The sequence below is a fragment of the Dysidea avara genome, chromosome 2 (genome assembly GCF_963678975.1).
Source record: "Dysidea avara chromosome 2, odDysAvar1.4, whole genome shotgun sequence".
Taxonomy (NCBI): domain Eukaryota; kingdom Metazoa; phylum Porifera; class Demospongiae; order Dictyoceratida; family Dysideidae; genus Dysidea; species Dysidea avara.
Window position 1 is genome coordinate 52,596,477 of NC_089273.1, and position 19,390 is coordinate 52,615,866.

Here is a 19,390-nt window from a genome sequence, read left to right on the forward strand (position 1 = left end):
GTACTGAGATACATCCTGTTGTGTGACAGGGTGTAGTTTGTGCCCTTAGGGCCTATGAGAGTTATTGAGACATGCGTAACTACGGTATGTATAATGATGCCTTCAGGGGTTTATGGGAGTATTTAATTAGTCAGTTCTTTTCTGACATTAATTATAATTGTTAAATGGTCAGGTTATCAAACAATTTTGGGTAAAACTGAAACCCACAGAAGCTATTTTTTGAAATTTGTAAGGTTGCTATGCAGCTATTTAAACTTTGGTTGGTATGGCGAAATGCCCAAGGCCGACACCTGTCCAGCAGGTGGAATTTTTTTTTTTAGGTATACAGGACAATCCAAAAGTGCATTAAAATAAACTATAGACCATTTTGCAAACTTCACCCTGCTGTCTTCCAGACTACTACTACTACTACTACATATTGAGATAAAACAAGGGAACTACAGAATGTACACTTTGGGTAGTATCTGACAACAATTTGTGTACATAAGTCATAATTTTGCATAACAATCTCTGCCACTAGAAGGTAGCCTCATTCTATGTAGCACAATACACCCTGTACTATGTATGCTTACCATCAAGTTTCACCTCTGCACTGTCAGACTCTACTGATCCAGCTTCATTACTCACAACACACCGATAAGTTCCTTGAGTAGTTGCTGTGTATGATAATGAGTCATCACTGTCAAGATTGATCCATCTGTTTGATTCTTGTCGCTGCCAAATGTATTTAAGTGTTCCCCGACCTTCAGCATCACATGAAAGAGTACAGCCTCTTCCAACTTGTATACTGCCACCTGATGGGTGTTCTATAATCTCTGGAGGACCTGTGGTTGATAATATTGTGATCATGATTGTACATAAGAAATAAAAATTTCAGTGCTAAAGCATTTGATTAGTTTGAGTGTTTCCACTTAAATTACGACTATAGAAGAATCAGTATGGTCTTTAAAAGTGATTAAAGCAAAGGAGTGACAGTGATGATGTCAGAGCTAGGAACAGAGGCTGGGGCTCATTGCTGGAGTAACTAAAAACAGACAGACTGTTTCTTGACATTTGTTTAATCCATTGCAATAGCCAGGTGTAAGTGCTGTACTACATAGTGTGTGTTTTATTAACATTTCCATATTTGGCTATTGCTCCATTGGTAACAACACCATTCGCGGTTGATATGATGTCACAAACAAGTCTGAGTGGCTCCACCACAGTGTGATAAGTCGGTTATTACTAATACCTAACTTATCACACAGTAGTAGAACTGCTCTGTCTAGCTGTCTGGTAGCTATTACCCAGCGCAGTACTTTGTCACTCTGAGATTTAACTCACCTTTAGATATTAAAATGTGCAATAGAAGACCAACAAAAGACGGTAGCTACAACTCCAAGCATGTACTGGGTATATTTTCTGAAGGACATCCGGGAATCTAGAAACAATGAACAAAGGCACAGTAATGGAACAGCATGAGTGTGTATGTTTATTATATTTACAATGACACTCTACGGCTATGGTAAAATTTTAAAAAATGGATATAAATATATAGTATAATAAATGAAGTAAGAATTAACCAGAACACTTCACTAGTAACCTCACTAATGAGGACACCTTGATAATCAGGACACTTTTCTATGGTCCCATTTGTATTAGTGTATACACATTTGGGCCCCTGAAACCAGGATACCTCACTAATAAGGACACCTTGATAATTAAGACACTTGTCTATAGTCCCAATTGTATTAGTGTACACACATTAAGACCCCTTAAATCAGGACACCTCACTAGTAAGGACACCTTGATAATCAGGACACTTGTCCATGGTCCCATTTGTATTAGTATACACACATTTAGACCCCTAAAATCAGGACACCTCACTAATAAGGACACCTAGATAATCAGGACACTTGTCCATGGTCCCATTTGTACATGTATTAGTGTACACACATTTAGACCTCTGAAATCAGGACACCTCACTAATAAGGGACACCTTAATAATTAAGACACTTGTCCTGGAGACATGACAGTCAGTGTGTCAAATTATGAATGTGTCCTTTCTTTTAACTAATTTCCAATCAAATGTTTGACACTACTTTATTCCAAACTGAAACATTCAGTAAAATTGACCAGATCTCCACAATATGTTATGCACCTATCAATATATTGTCCCATCACTCCCCTCAGGCATAAGTGAGGCTTTACAGGGGGAATTGACACGAAACTGCTGCCCCACTATAGGGCATTTAATGATCGTTCATTAAGCACCCAAGCATTTTTTGTTGTAACTTTCTATGCTATGCCAAATACCCGTGTTGCAACTGGGGTCTGCAGTGGGGATATGACATGATAGGTTTGCCCTACTATGGGGCATTTGACATTTGGCTGTGTCAAATCCCACTATAGCCCCATATACGCCCGAGAGGGGGTAGTGGGACAATACATTGATAGGTGTATTATAATTATATCACAGCAGGAGAAAAATAACTAAAATATCCTACAACTGCTGTGCAGTAAAGACTGTTGGTACTGTGACGTATATGGCTTTATACATAGCCAAGGGTGACTGCTAATATCTGTGATATAACTGACTTATATCCAAGGGTGGGCACTTTGATGTTCAGCTTGCATAAACACATTATGTTGACACTGCACTTTGATTGTCACCATCGCACATTTGGTGGTGTTGAACACCTTAGTGGTAGTTATTGTCTGAGCAGTAACTACCATATTGTCCAAGTAAATTATTTGAAATCATTTATAGCTTCAGGGGATGTAAATTAATATACACACCTGATAATTTTACATTAGCTGAACTAATATCTGATGTAATTTCCCTCTGTACTCCAATCTGTCTCATAACTGGTAGTTGATTGTATTTACAATAACAAGAGTATTTCCCTTGATCTTCATCAGTGAATTCAAATATTCTCAGTTTAGTCATCATCCTATGTTGGGTACCAGGGACCATCCCCAGACTAAAGTGATATTTTGAGGATCGAATGTCTATTGGTCTGTCATCTTTCAACCATTCAAAATATGTGAATCGTTCTGTAGTGACAGCTTTAAATTGACACTCTAGTTGTACACTGGTATTCCTCCTCACTACTGTGTCTTGCAGTCCAATTGTTATCAGTGGTCTTGGTAACACAACTATAATATATGTTATCCAAAATTACAGAATTACACATTGTGAGAGCATACAGTATTATAGACAGACCTCAGGGAATTATGTTCAAAGTTTTCATTATTATTAAATTCCAAACTTCTTCAAAAAAATTCTAAAAATGTTCCTATTATTCTTGAAATCATTCCACATCGTCAAAAATCGACTTTTGCAATTTATACTGTTCAGTAAGGTTCTGGAGCAATAATAATGCTGTCCTGTATAGGACACAAAAGCTAGCTTATAGTTGGAAAGATGCCTGGACACTGTTGCAATAAGAATTATTCCGCTGACTGTTATATTAGAGAAGGTCACTGCTCTATTAGAATACCTCGATCTCAACTTAGCTGTACCTGAATTCGTGTGTTATATAAATGATGCTCTTAACTTACTTCAGAATACCAGAACAGTTCCTACCCATTATTATGCTCAAAATATGCTGGCATAATTCCTGCATCGTGGGTGATATCTAAGGGGGGGAGGGGCATACCCTCCCTGCTGAAAAGTAACTTTTAAAATACTTGGGGAAGAGCTGCAGTATAGATTGGCATTGTTATTTTTAGCATTTATCATGTTTTTACCATCTATTTTAGGCTGTTTTCAATCCTTCAAATAGCAAAAGTCCTACAGTTTTCTGGGGGTTGCACCCCAGATCACCCTGAAATTCTACTGTATAGCCATTCAACAATAGTCAAATAATTCCTTATTTGCCCCCCACCCCCCTGTAGGTCAGGTCTAGAATCACCACTGAATAGCATTCTGAACACAACCTAGCAAACATTGATAATGCTATGAAAAACTAGACAATAGTTTTATTTTTGTCACTTACACCTGTACTGTAGCTACAATTTAATTGGAGCTCACTTGATTTGGACAATACTTTTCAAATTTACAAAATGCTTATAATAACTGTTGATATCAGCATTCTGAAATTATTGCATAAACAATACAACAATTCTTTTTGTAAAGTTAGTAGAATTCATTTTTTGTAGAATTTGCCTAAACATTCATTTCACAATAAAAGTATTATGTAACTTATATATCATAAACAATCACATTAATTATGTAATTACAAAATATGAAATAACATTGTGTGATATACTAACCTAGTTTAGCACTGCTGTACAGAACACGTTCAGGATTGTTGTTATTAGAAGAATTACGTATGTCAGCCCAACAAGACACATTAGCTCCATCAAGGAACATCGACACATTAATATGTAGTTCTGTTGTGAACTGACAACATAATGACCTGCTGTCTGTAATACAATCTGGATAGGTTGTCACATGATAATTAGTAATCCTGTCCTCATCTATTCTAGTGAAGGGCTGCTCTGGAGACTCAATTGACCAAAATGTTTCCATTGTTGATCTAAATCGATTGTAGTTCCCCTTAAATGAACACTTGTAAATTATCAACTCTCCATTGATAGTAGCTCGATCCATACAGCCCTTTACTACTGGAGGTATTGTAGTGTTTCCTGGTAGACATCTATCACTATCTGTAGAAACAATTGATATAATATACTTATATACTTATTTGTATAATTGCAATAGCTGCAATACTGGGAGATAAATGATTCTATCAAATTTCACAAGACTGAGGGTGTTCATATATCAGATAAACCAGAGTATTTAGTATTACAACTAATACCGAAGCAACTTGTATAACATGTCACAGTTGTTTTCTTTGAAATTCTTCTTTCACTAGTTAGTGTATGTGGCTGGCAAGAGTAATGCATTGTAAATGATTATGACTAGATGGAGGAACATTCCCAGTGATTGGTGGACATATCCATGAAACGTGGTCTGAATCTAATCACATGGTTGTAGTGTGTGTATCGTATTGGTGTGGCTATTAGTTTATGTAATGCCAGGCAAAGTATTTATTGACAAAGGTTTTTCTAAAAAGCACAAGTGTGGTACAGTGTATGTGTATTTTTTCACTATCAGATTTAAATGTGTTGTAGCTACCTCAGAAGTCATTGCTGAACTGCCTTTATGCTTTATATCCAAAATGATATTGTTATGCTACAATTATGCACCATTGTACAAGTGTAATGAAGTCTGCTACTAGACCATATTAAGTGATATTTCACATGGTGTCAAGGCCCTGGCTAATAGCTCTACTGGCTAGTGTATGTACATTAGTACCTAACATGCAATACTCAATAGTCAATCCCATTCTATGCAAAATTATGCATTGAAATAAACATTATGCTTGAGAACAGGCTACAGGCTGTTCTGTTAGAATGTACCTGACTGTTATACTAGAGTGGCTATTTTTGAAATTAATAGATTATATTCTGAGCATAGTATCACAAATAAACAGTTACGTTTATGATATAAATTAATATGAAATGCAATATATGTGTTCACGTTTTGCTTTGTTTTGGTGCATACATGGTACATTTTACTTAAAAGTTTTAAAATAATTGTTATCATGATGGAATAATTGTTTGTTTGCATAATATGCTGTAATCGCATAGTGATTTAGTTTACCATACATTAGTCTCAATGGTAGGAAAACAATTAAGCAAATCACATGGTTTGTTTCTGTGATTGCACTGTAAAGTGGCCAATAAAACACGTAGCATAATCACAGAAGCCTTTTAAATGCAACAAAAAGTGATATAATGAATAGCCAATTAAATAAGCTGACAATAGAAGCCTTTTACATGCAACAAATGTGGATATTTTTGCAATGAGTAGTGGATCAGAATTACTGACATATGAAACCTTTTAAGTGCAATAATAAATTATATTATAATGATTCGCCAATCACATTAAGAGACCTTTCTAAGTGCTGGAACAATGATGCAAACATCTGTTAGAGGTTAATGACCACACAGAACTGGATAGATGTGTACTACAAACCATGAAGGGTGGTCACTATGCGATTAGTAGGTAATCACACACATTTGAGTGCAATTGTGGAATAATTGTATATACAAGTATCAGTCAAAATTGCACAGGGTGAAAGATATCTATACAAATTGTACCAAATTGTACCCACATAATTAATTGGCCAGGGTCTAATCCTCTGTCCTAAAAGAACAGAAGGTCTGGTACCAGCCTTAAAGTCCCCAACACTAACCCCAAACTGCAAGGCACATAATAATAATATCATGTATAGGTGGAGCAAACCAGAGATTGCTGAATAGCTGAATGCAAGCAGTCTAACTTACCTCTGTGCTTGACGTTTCATTAGAATATATTATTTTGACTGTTGTATTAGAGTATCTCAAACATAAATACGAAGTGAAAGAGCTGAGAATCTAAAGTGGATTCATAGCAGTTTTAGCTCACGTAACCACATTTTCTACTCAAATACTGTAGATTCCCTAAAATTTCGGCATCTCTAAATATTCGGCACTCCCCGTACTTTGAACGCAATGTGCTCTAAATTTCGGCAAGCGGAAAGAAAGTTTCTATTACAAGCGCGCTAATTTTTCAGCACCTGGAGTACTAGTTGACGAAGGTTCTTTAGTACTGAGGATTCCCAGTGACCTCATATAATATGCTACCTTGATGCTGGATGAAGCACCAAGTGTGAAATTGTTCATGGAACAAACGTGCCCAACGATATCATCGTGTGACGGAACGGCTACCACAAAACGATCTTCGTTTCTGTTCACAGAATAACATCTCTCCTGGAGCCCACAAACGTGATACATCCTCAGATATAATGCTCTGTTAAGTCATGGAACACTTCATGCAGCAACTGGGAGCTAGCGAGATTTAATTAATTATCACGAGATAGCTAGTTTAATAGTATCGATTATGGTTTCTATTATTATTAGTTTCGAGTGACTGTATACAAAAGCGATGTAGTAATGACATTGATCATCTCTCCAAGTGAGTGTTGCGGCCAGTATCATCAGTTCCGCCACAAGGCGTTCCTGTTGGTCCCTGTAGAAAGAAATCCAGAAATTAGCTAACCAGTTAGCAATAACATAGCCATGAAGCGTGCAGACTGTATTAGGGATAGATCCCTAAAAATTCGACGATAACACCGGGCTGGTACATTTTTTCCTAATTGTTCGGCCAGACATGAACGGAATTAATTTATTCGGGGGGTCCGCCACTCAGGATTATGATCGACGTGATTCGGAATCACCGCGTAATTCCAGTTGATTCCTAGATTCCGAACGTTGAATCCTCTGATTCCTCTGATTCTGCCAGCGATTCCTCTGATTCTGCCAGCGATTCCTCGCGATTCCTTTATTCCGTCTAATTCCAAAAGGGATTCCTATAATTCCATATGATTCTAATAATTCCGGCTGATTCCAAGGCTGATTCTGTAATTCCAAGTTTATTCCACGATTCCCTAGAACGGATTCTGTACTATAGGCGAGCCAGAATGGTGACTATCACAGTGTATCACTTTAACTACCTCTGCTGAACCTACTGGTGAGTATTGAAGTCATGTTAAGTTCCACCCGGCATGGACTCGAGCCCGCTGCGAGCCGCTAGAAATTCGCTGGCAATAGCCTATTTTTATTTATTTATTTTATCATTACTGGGCAGGCAGCTCTATATTTCTGCATCTGGCAAAAGTGTCAGTGGACACCGTCACAACACTAGCTAACCCTGATGAAAGACCTTAAACTGGATCACATCTTTCCTGACTGGACGTACACAGATTGTTGTGCGTGGTGGTTGCACTTCCACCCCCTGTGATGTTTTGAGTGGTGTCCCACAAGGTTCTGTACTAGGGCCTCTGCTATTTTTTACATACATAAATGATATCAATATGCTACTCGTACTACACAGCTATTTGCACAGCCACCAAGATGTAGAGTTTCTTTTACTCAAAAGCATTTTAGATCTCAAGCTTCCCACTGGTGGAATGCAATTCCTAACGACATGTTAACATCTCCAACTTTTCAGGACGATTTATTTTCTTATTTGTGTAAAATTTGTAGATGATTTTTATGTTTGTAAATTGTTTGCTTAATTGTTTTGTATGTGCTATGTGTGTGTTGTAATTTTTTGTTCAGTCTTTGTGTGTGTGCAGTTGTAATTTATATGTGTATATGTATGCTATTTTTGTGTTTCCTCCTCAGTCAGGGAAGAACGGCATTGTCGACTGACTTGAGGCTAATTTAAAAATCAAATCAATCAATCAAATCAATATCACTAAAAAATTAAGTTCTATTTGTCGCTTATACGCTGATGACTGCATTCTATATAGGAGAATTGATAGTTTAACAGATGTTAAAGAGTTGCAAGATGATTTACAGATATTGGAGCTATGGGAGAAAAAGTGGAAAATGTCTTTCAATGTTGACAAATGTGTGGTTGTATCTATATATAACTCTTAAACGAAACCCTATATACTCCAGTTACCACCTTCATGGAGAACAACTTACTGTGGTTCAGTGTGCCAAGTACCTGGGAGTCTCAATTGATTCAAAATTATCTTTTAACCAACATGTGGACAATGTGTGCAAAAAGGAAAACTCTGTATTAAGCTTTGTGAGGAGAAATTTTGCAAACTGCTCCTGTAAAATCAAAGAATCGACCTATATAGCTGTTTCTTACTTACGTCAAGCCCACAATGGAATATGCAGCTGCAGCATGGGCTCCTTACAGCAGACGGTCAAAAAACAAACTTGAGTGTGTGCAAAGATGTGCAGCTCGCTTTGTAATGAATGATTAATATCAAACCAGCAGTGTATCAAACATGTTATCACGTCTTAACTCGAGCACTATTGAAACTCATTTCAAACATTTAAGGCTTCAAATGTTCCATAAAATTATTCATAGCATTGTGGATGTATCACTTCCTGATTATATAGCTCATAGATCAAGGTATACCAGAAGTAGTGAACTTAAATTTATACAGCCAGACACAGCTATTGATTCTTATAAATACAGTTTCTTTCCTGCTTCAATTTGATTGTGGAACACTCTACCTAGTGATATAAATTGTGACAATATAGATACTTTTAAGGAACTTCTGAAACATATTACATTGTAATTTATTTTTATAGCTTATATTTGTAGCCTCATGATTATACATCTATATTGTAATATACTCACCCATATGAGTTCTGCAATAATTATATAGTAAGAATGTATTGCAACTCATTAACAAGCTAGTTAGCTATTGAGGGTTATAGTATAAGTCTCGTTGGGAACACCGGATCCGGGCCCCACTGAGAACTTGTAGGAGCTGTTATTGAAAATTGTTAGATTACAGGATGTTCTGGAATCCGGGAAACCTCGATCCAACAGCCAGCCGACGGAGAATGAATTAGCTAGTATATAGTGGCTGTAGTTAGCTGCTTCTGCGACGGCTCGCACTCACTCGCGAAGACCTAAACCTCACTAGAAACGCACAGGAACACTCACTGTAATACATGTAGGCGTATACACAAAGTGTAAAACCAGGTGCAAAACAAGTGAGAGTTAGCGTCTTTAGCTTATGAGTGTGTTATACTGTGTTAAACGGTAATTTACGATATAATTTTCATAACATTGATTTCAATATATTTCTAATTACAAAGTTGATTCCGCTTCAGATTCCCATAATTCCATGATTCCTTGATTGATTCCAGTGATTCCTGAGGTCTTCGACGTGATTCCGAATCGTGGCGGACCCCTCGAATTTATTTCTGCCGAATTTTTAAGGAATCTACGGTACCGTTGTTAAAAAGTGAACATTAATGTTTTGTGGTATTAAATTTGAATACACAGTATTAGTAACAAGAAATTATTGCATTATGTTGGTATATAGTTAGCTTGCTACAGTGACTATTGCATCATTTTGTGGACCTGATATGAAGCGGTGTGCATCCCAAAACCACTTTTTTTTTTTTTTAACCATCAGAATAATGATGAAATGACAAAATTACATACAGAGCCTCGGACACATGCGACTACAAAGATAAGATCCGCGTAGGCATGGCAAGGATACATACAAAAATAATTAACTACAAAACTTAACTTAAAGTGTCCAGGTTGGATTACTACGTGCATAAAAGATTCTCTGAGAGGAAGTTATAGCCACAGCAGCTGCTCTATCAAGCAATGCTTTCGTCTTGGAAAAACTCAGATTTGAAACTCTTTTCATAGATGTTACTGTCTCTGTAAGGTAATGGCCAAGGCAACCAATTTCAACTGTGTGGTAATGACTAACAAAACCCAAGCGGTCAAGCTCAGCAATAATTTGCAGATATTCTGGCTTCTCCTGCTTACGTTCTCGTGCAGCAGAAAGGTCAGCACGAGAATTAAATGGGCAGGTAAGTTCCAGAAGTACAACAGATTTCATTTCTGCATTATATATAACAATGTCAGGTCGGTGAGAATATAGTTCAGTACAAGTAGGCAGGTGTCTGTAATGTGGCAACCTCAGTGTTTGTGTAGGGTGTGGCTTGCTGAACTATCAACAAATTGAGTAATTAAACACCAAAGACTGGGTTAAAAACAATTCTATAGCAGTATTTTGATATAGTAGTTATCAAAGAATGTCACAGAATGATAACCGGCTTTGTTAATTTATCACGATAAATAGTATTACCAGTATATCGCCGAGCAATAGCTCACATACTTCAAGATATGTATTATGTGGATAAAACAATGAACAGGGCTCAAAGTAACAGCCTATTATGTCATTTTCCAATCCAAATTAAAAATTATCTGACATTACGACCTATCAAAATAAGCTTTTTAAAAAGCATTGTGTATTTTACTAGCTATTATGCACCAATGGCTGCCTATGTTGGTCTGTCATTTTGACAAATCCAGTAAGAAACATTAGCTATATCAAGCACTGATGAAAAATAAAAAAAATTGGAGCAATTCAAAATGCAATGCAGGTGATAATAAAGTGTAAATTAAATTTGTCTGGCCTAAGGTGAAACTTATCAATATAAAAAAGCTTGGTCTAAAATATAAAGTACCCTACTGCAAGGTCAAATATAATAAATTATGCACAGTGGGAAAATTTGCACTATACAGTAGTGTTATAGCTTGGGTGCAGTAATTGGTAAAATTAATCTTAATTCTTTTCTGTACATCACTCACCTCTGACCACCTTAACATTGACTAGTAGTGAAGATACTCCACAAAGGTTAGAAACAGTCACCATATAGTAACCAGAGTCATTCAGTGATAATCCTGATAGTGTTAGTACAGTATAGTCCACACCTGATGACTCATTGGTATACACACTAGTGTATGATCTGCTGCCTGGTACAGGTCTGTTGTAGAAGAATGACCATTTGGGGTGGGCATCTAATGGAGGATTACTGTGGAATCTAGCAGTGAGGTTATAGTCTGTCTGTGTTCCCACTTGAGTGAATTTGTTGAAATTGAAGTTTATTGGTGTTAAGACTGGTTTTTGACCTAACCAAAAAATCACACCATGAAGTAGCTAATGATGTATGCCATAATACCTAAATCCATCCATACTAGTGAAACATCATTGTAACAAATACCAAGTAATCAAGTTAACATTCTGTCAGTTTTAAACAAAATAGTAGCGGTCATGTTCTTGATTAAAGTTTTATTATAAAGTATTCTTTCTAAATCTCTTTATGCTTAATACTTCAGATACTTAATGGGATTTAGCTACACTTTACATTCTGGTTCTTATCAGTTGAATGTTACAATGTAAATTTGAACCACTATGAAATAACTAAGGCTAAAAGATGAATTATATTTCGAAGGGCTCGGTCTCCATATCAACATGTAATTGCCATTTTTCTAACCACTGACAGCAAGTTTGAGAACAAAAGAATACACACATGTGTACAACTAACAAAAGAATATACACATGTGTACAACTAACAAAAATAGCTGTCCATCAATATATATAAATATAGTGTCACACATAACACTCTGGATTTTTCCCCCGCTCGGACAGAAGTTTGACGATTTCAAGTTCCTTTCATTCCGCTTAGTACAACGATGACTGAACAGGATTCAGAAACTAACCAGCTGTTACAGAAGATGACAGAGCAGATATCGCAGCTACAAGCTCAGTCACTGCTTTGCAACAGAAACCACCGGAGAAAATGGAGACCTTGGCTGAAGAGGAGCCATCAATCAGCTGTAAGGTTTCAGATGTGACCAAGACCTTCATAGAGACGGCATTTTCTGGGACCGTGGATAATGATGATTGCACTGCTTGAATAAAGCGAATTGGTGTACCGGACTGTGACCCTAAGCTTGATAGAGTCTTGAAAGCAATACTACTGACAGACACCATAAAGGCAGACAGCTATCTATCACGGCTTCAACAGTTCTGGCTTGATGCCATCTCTCCACTGGCAACCATTCTGGAATGTGCGGAAGCAGGGAAGTTGTCACCGAAAAAGGCAGTATCTTCAGTCAAAGCGGCGCTGTGCCTGATGAGTAAGACGCACCAGCATATGGCGCAAGAAAGGTGCAAGAAGCTAATATTGAAGCCGAATCCCTCCCTAAAGTTCATGGGTGAAGACAGAAAAAACTTTCAATCCATAGCACCTATGCTATTTGGCAAGGAATTCACTAAGCTGGCCAATGCCACTGTGGATCAACAGAAAGCCATGAGGAAATTTAATAAGGCTGATGACAAGAAAAGGAGTTTTTCAGGCTACCACCCCTGAAACTACCAAACCTGCCACGGGGGTGGATTCAGAAGCAGTCGTGGATGACACCATCCTTGCAACCTGGGATACAATCACCCTGCCCAGGGCTCAAGCCCCCAAGGAACAAACATTCAAGGACAGAAATAGATGTAGGTATAAACCATGGTTTACATGTTGTAGATTGTCACAAAGCAATAAAAAATTGTCATCATACTCTCTGTCTAAATACAATATTGCCCTCAATAAAGAGGGATATAGTAACCTTTTTACAAGCAGGGTGCATAAAATCCTTCAAGGACAACTGGGCCATACTGACACAAGACCCTTGGGTGTTGTAAACAGTCCAGGGTTTCAAATTACCTCTGGTTGCACAACCAGTGCAGACAATTGTCCCACCACAAATGATGTTCCCCTCAGATCAGCAGTTACTGATATCATCAGAGGTGGAGTCACTGCTGAGGAAGCAAGCAGTAACAGCTGTGCAACCCAGCCAGGGAAATTTCATTTTACAGATTTTTGTGGTTCTCAAAAAAGATGGGGGCTACTGCCAAGTAATAAATTTAAGAACCCTAAACAAATTTGTGGTGGAGGAACACTTCAAGATGGAAGGCTTCCATCTGGTGAAGGACCTAGTGGAGAACAAGGACTGGATGGCAAAGATAGATATGAAGGATGCCTATTTTCTAGTGCCAATAGATCCTACTCACCAAGCATTTCTCCAGTTTCATTGGAAGGGGACCACCTACCAGTTTCACTGCCTGCCATTTGGACATTCTTGTGCCCCTTGCACATTCACGAAACTGATGAAACCAGTAGTGGCTTTCCTGAGGGAGAAGGGCATCAGATTAATCATATATCTCGATGACCTGATCATCTTCTTCAACAATCAAGAGACCCTAACACACCAGCTAACATTGGTGCAGGAGATGTTTCAGTCCTTAGGGCTAACCATCAACTACAAGAAATCACAACTGATTTCAACTCAAGAGTTGGTATTCCTGGGCCTGCTTATTTCGACAGTCAACATGACTAGCTTACTTCCCAAGGTAAAACTGAGCAAAATCCAACACGAGGCCAAGAGCTTACTCCTAATATCAGAAGTGACAGTAAAGATTAGCAGCTTTCATGGGGATGACAACAGCAGCAAAACAGGTGATACGTATGAGCCCTCTCTATCACTGGTAGTTACAGGCTCTGATAAACAGAGTACTGAGTTCCACTTATAACTTCCATAGAGGAAGTGAAACAGAGCTACCACCAGATGGTGGAGCTGTCTCAAGAAGCCAAGCAAGAGCTAGCATGGTGGGCATGCAGAGGAGGCCCAGAGGTTCAACAGTGCTCCTCTGCTGGTAAAATCCCTAGACTTGAAAACAGAATCCGATGCCTCACGCCTGGGCTGGTGGGAAACTCTGAAGGATTAACAGATGAGGACAAGAGGGCTATGGTTAGTGGAGGAACAGTCACTCCACATCAATTGCTTGGAGCTAACAGCAACCTTTTTGGCAGTGAAATTCTTTGCAAAGGACAAGAACATCAAAATTTTAATAAGGACAGACAACATAACAGTCAGAACATACATCAATCATTGTGGGGAGACCCACTCCCATCCCATGAAGGCAGTAGTAGTAGAGATATGGAAATGGTGCATGAACAGGAGCATCTTCCTGATAGCAGAACACCTCCCAGGGGAGAAGAGCATCATTGCAGACAAGGAATCATGAACAGTACGGTATCATTGCGACTGGATGATCCACCCTACAGCTCAACAAGACATTGAGTCCATTGAAGGTAGACCTGCTTGCATCTCGTCTCACCCATCAACTACCTTGATACTTCAGTTGTAGGCCCGACCCCTCAGCAGAAGCCACAGACGCCTTCACTCAGAATTGGAGCCAGCTTCGGGACTTTGCCAATCCTCCTTGGTGCCTGATATTACCACCCTGGCAAAGATTCAGTGGGAGAAAGCCAAAATTGTTCTAGTGTCACCCCTTTGGAGGAGTCAACCCTGGTATCCTGTCCTACTGCAGCTATTAAGAGGGATTCCCACTCATCATCCCAATTCAGAAAAACATAGTGATATCACCAACACAGCAGGAATTCATAATGCCTTCAGGAGTTCCTCAACTAGTTGTCTGGCCATTGTCAGGAGTACCTGCAGATCGGAAGGCCTTTCAGCAAAGGCTTCACAATTATTGGAAGCTTCATGGAGAAGCAAGACAACTTCAGTCTATGAATCCCTCTTCAAACAGTAGGATAGTTGGTGTCAGGAATGGGATAGGGATCCCATTAGGGGTCATGTAGCTGATGTAGTGAACTTCTTGGATGACTTATTTCATCAAGGATATAATATAGATCACTGAACTCTTATCGGTCTGCCATATCGTCAGTCCATGAGAAAATTGATGGTGAGGTAGTTGGGAAACATCCACTCGTCTGTCGACTACTGAAGGGTGCATTTAATGAGAGACCTAAGTATGAAATGTGTAGAATGTGGATCTAGTGCTTGAGACATTTAAGAAGCAAGGTCCAATGAACTCCTTATCTTTACAAGATTTAGCAGTGAAGACTGCAATGTTGTTTGCCTTGACCCAACCTTGTTGATGGGATGATCTTGCAGAGTTGGATCTTAACAACAGTTCTTTTGTCCCAAAGGGGTAAAGTTTACATCTGTTCATCTCTCAAAACAATCCAGACCTTCACATCACAGAGTCAGCTTTTTCTTCCCCACATTGCAGGGGGATGAGTGCCTTGTCCAGTGGCGACACTGAAAGTAAATGAGAGAAAAACAGCTAAATTCTGTACTAATTCTGGAAGAAATCACCTATTTAGGTCTTTTATTGGGAAACACGGACCTGTCTCATCTTGTACCATTGCTAGATGGTTGAAGTCATGCCTGCTTAAAGCAGGAGTTGATACATCGAAGTTTCAGGCCCACTCAACAAGGGCTGTTGCTACCTCTAAGGCTGCCATGTCTGGCTTAGCAGTTCAGCTGATTGGTCTAGTAGAGGTATTGTTGAGAAATTCTATGAATTTTCTACTGAGTTTGGATCAGTAGTTTTGGTAGCCGGTTCTTCAAAGTCACATGTTGATATGAAGACTGAGCCCTCTGAAATATAATTTTTGAATGGCTCGGGTCATGTAATGGCTGCCTGCTATTCGGAATTACTGTATATGAGGAGGGTGAGGTTGAAATATCAACATGTCCCATGCTACCCACCTCAAGCCCCTTTACATTAGTTGTTGGGCTTTTCTCTCATATTTATATACAAGCATCAAAAAAGCTGGAGTGTTATGTGTGACGCTATACTGATGGACTGCTATTTTTGTTAGTTGTATGCATGCGTGTCTTTTGTTTTCAAACTTGCTGTGGTTGGACAAATGGCAATTACATGTTGATATAACCACACCCTCCTCATATAATTCTGAATAGCAGGTGGCCATTACATTACCTGAGCTATTTAAAAATTACAAGTTAAAGGAAAAATTAGGAATTTTTTAAGTTCGATTAGGGATCATAGAAAAAAAAGTAGGGAAACAAGGGAAGTCGCCTACACCTGCAGATATACTAGCGAACATTTTATCCCTAATTCAGTCTTGGTCTTAAAATTCCTAATTTTTCCTTTAACTTGTTTGTTTACTTTTTTTGTAACATTGTTATGACTGGTGAACCCACGCCTACCGCATCAAAAGAAAGAATGGCGCCAGAATAAATGTTTTCATCTGAACAGCGTGTGCCCCAAGAATCAAATACTTTATTCAAAATTGCAGTGGCCATTACACTTTGCTTTCACCTATGTTCAGCTCGTTACAAAGTGCTACAGACGAAAAACAGTAGAAGTGCCTCTGCAACAATCCAGCCACCATGAAAATACGACAATTCACATGCCCCAACTATCAATTACTGCCTCAAATATACACCCGCCATTACGTTTTGCTTTGAGCTATTTTCAGCCCATTACAAAGTGTTACAAACAAAGAACAGTGTTATAATTGTCTTTACAATCAATCTAGTCACCATGGAAAAAACTGACGATTCCCGTTTTAATACAAACGTACTGCAGAGAAGCCATGCATCATGCTACACCTTGGGCTGTCAGCAAAAAGAAATGGGACACAAAGGAGGACAAAGGTAAGTCCATTATGCGTGCATAGTACATACTGCGGTATGCCAAAAGGCATGTCTCGGGACGAAGCGATGTCGAACAGTGAAAAAAATTAAGCCCATAGCCTTAGCTGTTGAAGGCATCAGGCAGGCAGGCAGGCAGGCAGGCAGGCAGGCAGGCAGGCAGGCAGGCAGGCAGGCAGGCAGGCAGGCAGGCAGGCAGGCAGGCAGGCAGGCAGGCAGGCAGGCAGGCAGGCAGGCAGGCAGGCAGGCAGGCAGGCAGGCAGGCAGGCAGGCAGGCAGGCAGGCAGGCAGTTAGTCAGTAGAAAATTCCATTGAATAATTTATAAACCAAAATTCCATATCAATTTATTGAAAGCCTTTAGGATCGTACTGAAGGCACTTTTGGGCTTAGTTATACCTAACCAATACTGCCAAGGTGCCAGGATGGAGTTGTGAAGCTGGTTTTGGGGTGAATATTCTGGCTAGGAAAACCCAAATCTTCATGATTCCTAATATACAGTACTACTGTACTGTATGATCATGATATACATTTGATTGTATCATTATGTGATCAATCAAAGGACATTTGGCAGACTAATTGAGCTGTTTGGCATTCCATTATTCCATTTGGGCAGTCATTAATACCCTTGAACCCACCAATGACTTTGAACCCAAGTGGTTTGTGTAGGCAGGCTTCCCTAACTCTATTTGCCTAAAGCTTTAATAAAGTTTATTCATTGGAATACTTGAGAAAGTTGAATAGCACTATAATAATTAATAGGCCATACCTATTGAATGTAGTATTCACAGGAAAAATGTTTTCAGATTGGTTTGGTATGTGCGTAGGTTGGTTTGAAGCTAACTTCACAAACTAGTCAATGGCTTCATGGCCTAATTTCTTGTACTCTTGGCACATAATTCTAACTGTTTTATTGAGAGTATCAGTAAGAAAGAAAGAATGTAGGGCCAAGGATGAGGGAAGAAGGTGTTCTGATAATAAAGTGACTTTTTCTTAATGACTAAGATATTTCATGGCCAGACAAAACTTATTGTTTTTCTATCGTACTCCTCTGATGAATGGTGATTCATATGTAACATTTACTCTTGTTATTACCTATTGTGAATAAACAGAATACTCATCATTAATTTTTGATCATAAATCATACATATCTGTATGCAATGAAATTTCTCTTACTGTTATTATTAATTATGGCAAGTGCAAAATATTGATCTTTTATAAGTGCTCATTTTTCAAAAAATTACCACCACCCCAGATAAGGCATGCGAACATGTCTAGTTCCACTCTTATTGGCTAGGCACAATGCAGAGCATTGGCCAACGTAATATTATTACAGGTATATAATTGTGACTGTATACAGATCATTTTGCTAATTATTTAGTCTAAGACATGAGACAACTTAGCCAAACTATTATAATGGCTAGGGCTTTAATAAGTTTAGCTAACAAACAAGCTGGCTTCTTGTTAATGTTTCAATAACATAAGCAGACAACTTATAGCAATCACAATTCCCATGCCTTTGAATTTAAACAAAGCTACATGGCCTTGATGGCTCCACTACAAAATTTACTTCTTCTATAATACTGACACATATATATGGTAGTTAGCATTCATCCTTACCAGTACTGACAATAGTGATATTAGCATATCCAGTGATGTATCCATCAGTTACTACACATGAGTAGTTTACTGGAGAAGATCTCAGTTCCACTTTAATAACAGATAATCCTTCATCGAATTTCTCATAGTTTAGGGAGGACACCCACTGGTAGATTGGCTCAACGAAGGTTACATTAGCCTCGCAAGTGAGAGTGATGGTGGAGTTGTCACATTGTAGGAGTTGGTTACCTCTCTCATCAACAAGTGGTGGGTTAGTGGTAATGGATACTGGTATACTGCAGTCCCAGCACATTATAACTGTGATAAATGACACAAAGTTATAAAGTACTGCACTTCATACAGCTATAAAGATTATCCCTTCAGAGAAATCCTTTATAGCAGCAGTAGCACATCGATCCTATTGACATAATCGGTGTGCTCCTGATAGACTGACATCAACACAACAAAATACGCAGGCATTGCTTGAGTGGTAGAATGAGTACAAGTAAATGTGGGCTATTATAGCAAATCAAAGGCTGGGGAAAAATGAGGAAGCACCATAACCTCTTCCTGTGCCCCCTTTGGGTCCACCACTGAGGATCCAGATACTCTATATAACAGAACTCCAATAAAACAGTCATTACATGTAATACAGAGAATACTGTACAATATGAATGCCTATGGCACGATACTACAACTGCAATTTGCATGACATCCTAGGAATTGTTTTCCTAATTGTATACCATAACCAGCTGCTTTTAAGGTATACATTAATGTAATATGACTGTGACAAAGCAGAATTTCGTGACCGGGTCACATGTAGCCCTAGTACCTGTAATATAACATAAGAATGCAAAAGGAATGAAAGAAACAAACATTTCATTGGTAAACATTCCAGAACACTTATTATAACTGTATGGGATAAAACAGTGGAG

At 38.6% G+C, this 19,390-nt stretch overlaps 1 protein-coding gene across 2 annotated transcripts; it reads right to left on the bottom strand.

Moving 5' to 3' along the window:
* Positions 1 to 578: 578 nt before the first annotated feature.
* Positions 579 to 18,842, bottom strand: LOC136246274 (uncharacterized). 2 transcript variants are annotated; one of them, XM_066037685.1, is made up of 6 exons: positions 18,477 to 18,842; positions 11,186 to 11,506; positions 4,258 to 4,653; positions 2,779 to 3,138; positions 1,324 to 1,420; positions 579 to 824 (listed from the first exon to the last, which is right to left on the bottom strand). In XM_066037685.1, exons 1-5 carry the CDS (start codon positions 18,766 to 18,768, stop codon positions 1,326 to 1,328), a joined length of 1,464 nt encoding a protein of 487 aa, XP_065893757.1. In that variant the 5' UTR covers positions 18,769 to 18,842; the 3' UTR covers positions 579 to 824; positions 1,324 to 1,325. The 2 variants fall into 2 exon arrangements, with proteins under 2 accessions (XP_065893757.1, XP_065893758.1); XM_066037686.1 differs by lacking the exons at positions 579 to 824; positions 1,324 to 1,420 and having other exon boundaries at positions 2,863 to 3,036; positions 3,092 to 3,138.
* Between the last annotated feature and the right edge of the window lie 548 nt (positions 18,843 to 19,390).

Bases quoted from the DNA above. Each gene is read 5' to 3' on its own strand.
- LOC136246274 (XM_066037685.1), bottom strand. From the start codon at position 18,768: ATGTGCTGGGACTGCAGTATACCAGTATCCATTACCACTAACCCACCA. The intron at 11,507-18,476 runs GTAAGGATGAAT...TTTTTTGGTTAG, and splicing joins TATCACTATTGTCAGTACTG to GTCAAAAACCAGTCTTAACA. The intron at 3,139-4,257 runs GTTAGTATATCA...CATATATTATAG, and splicing joins GTACAGCAGTGCTAAACTAG to TTGTGTTACCAAGACCACTG.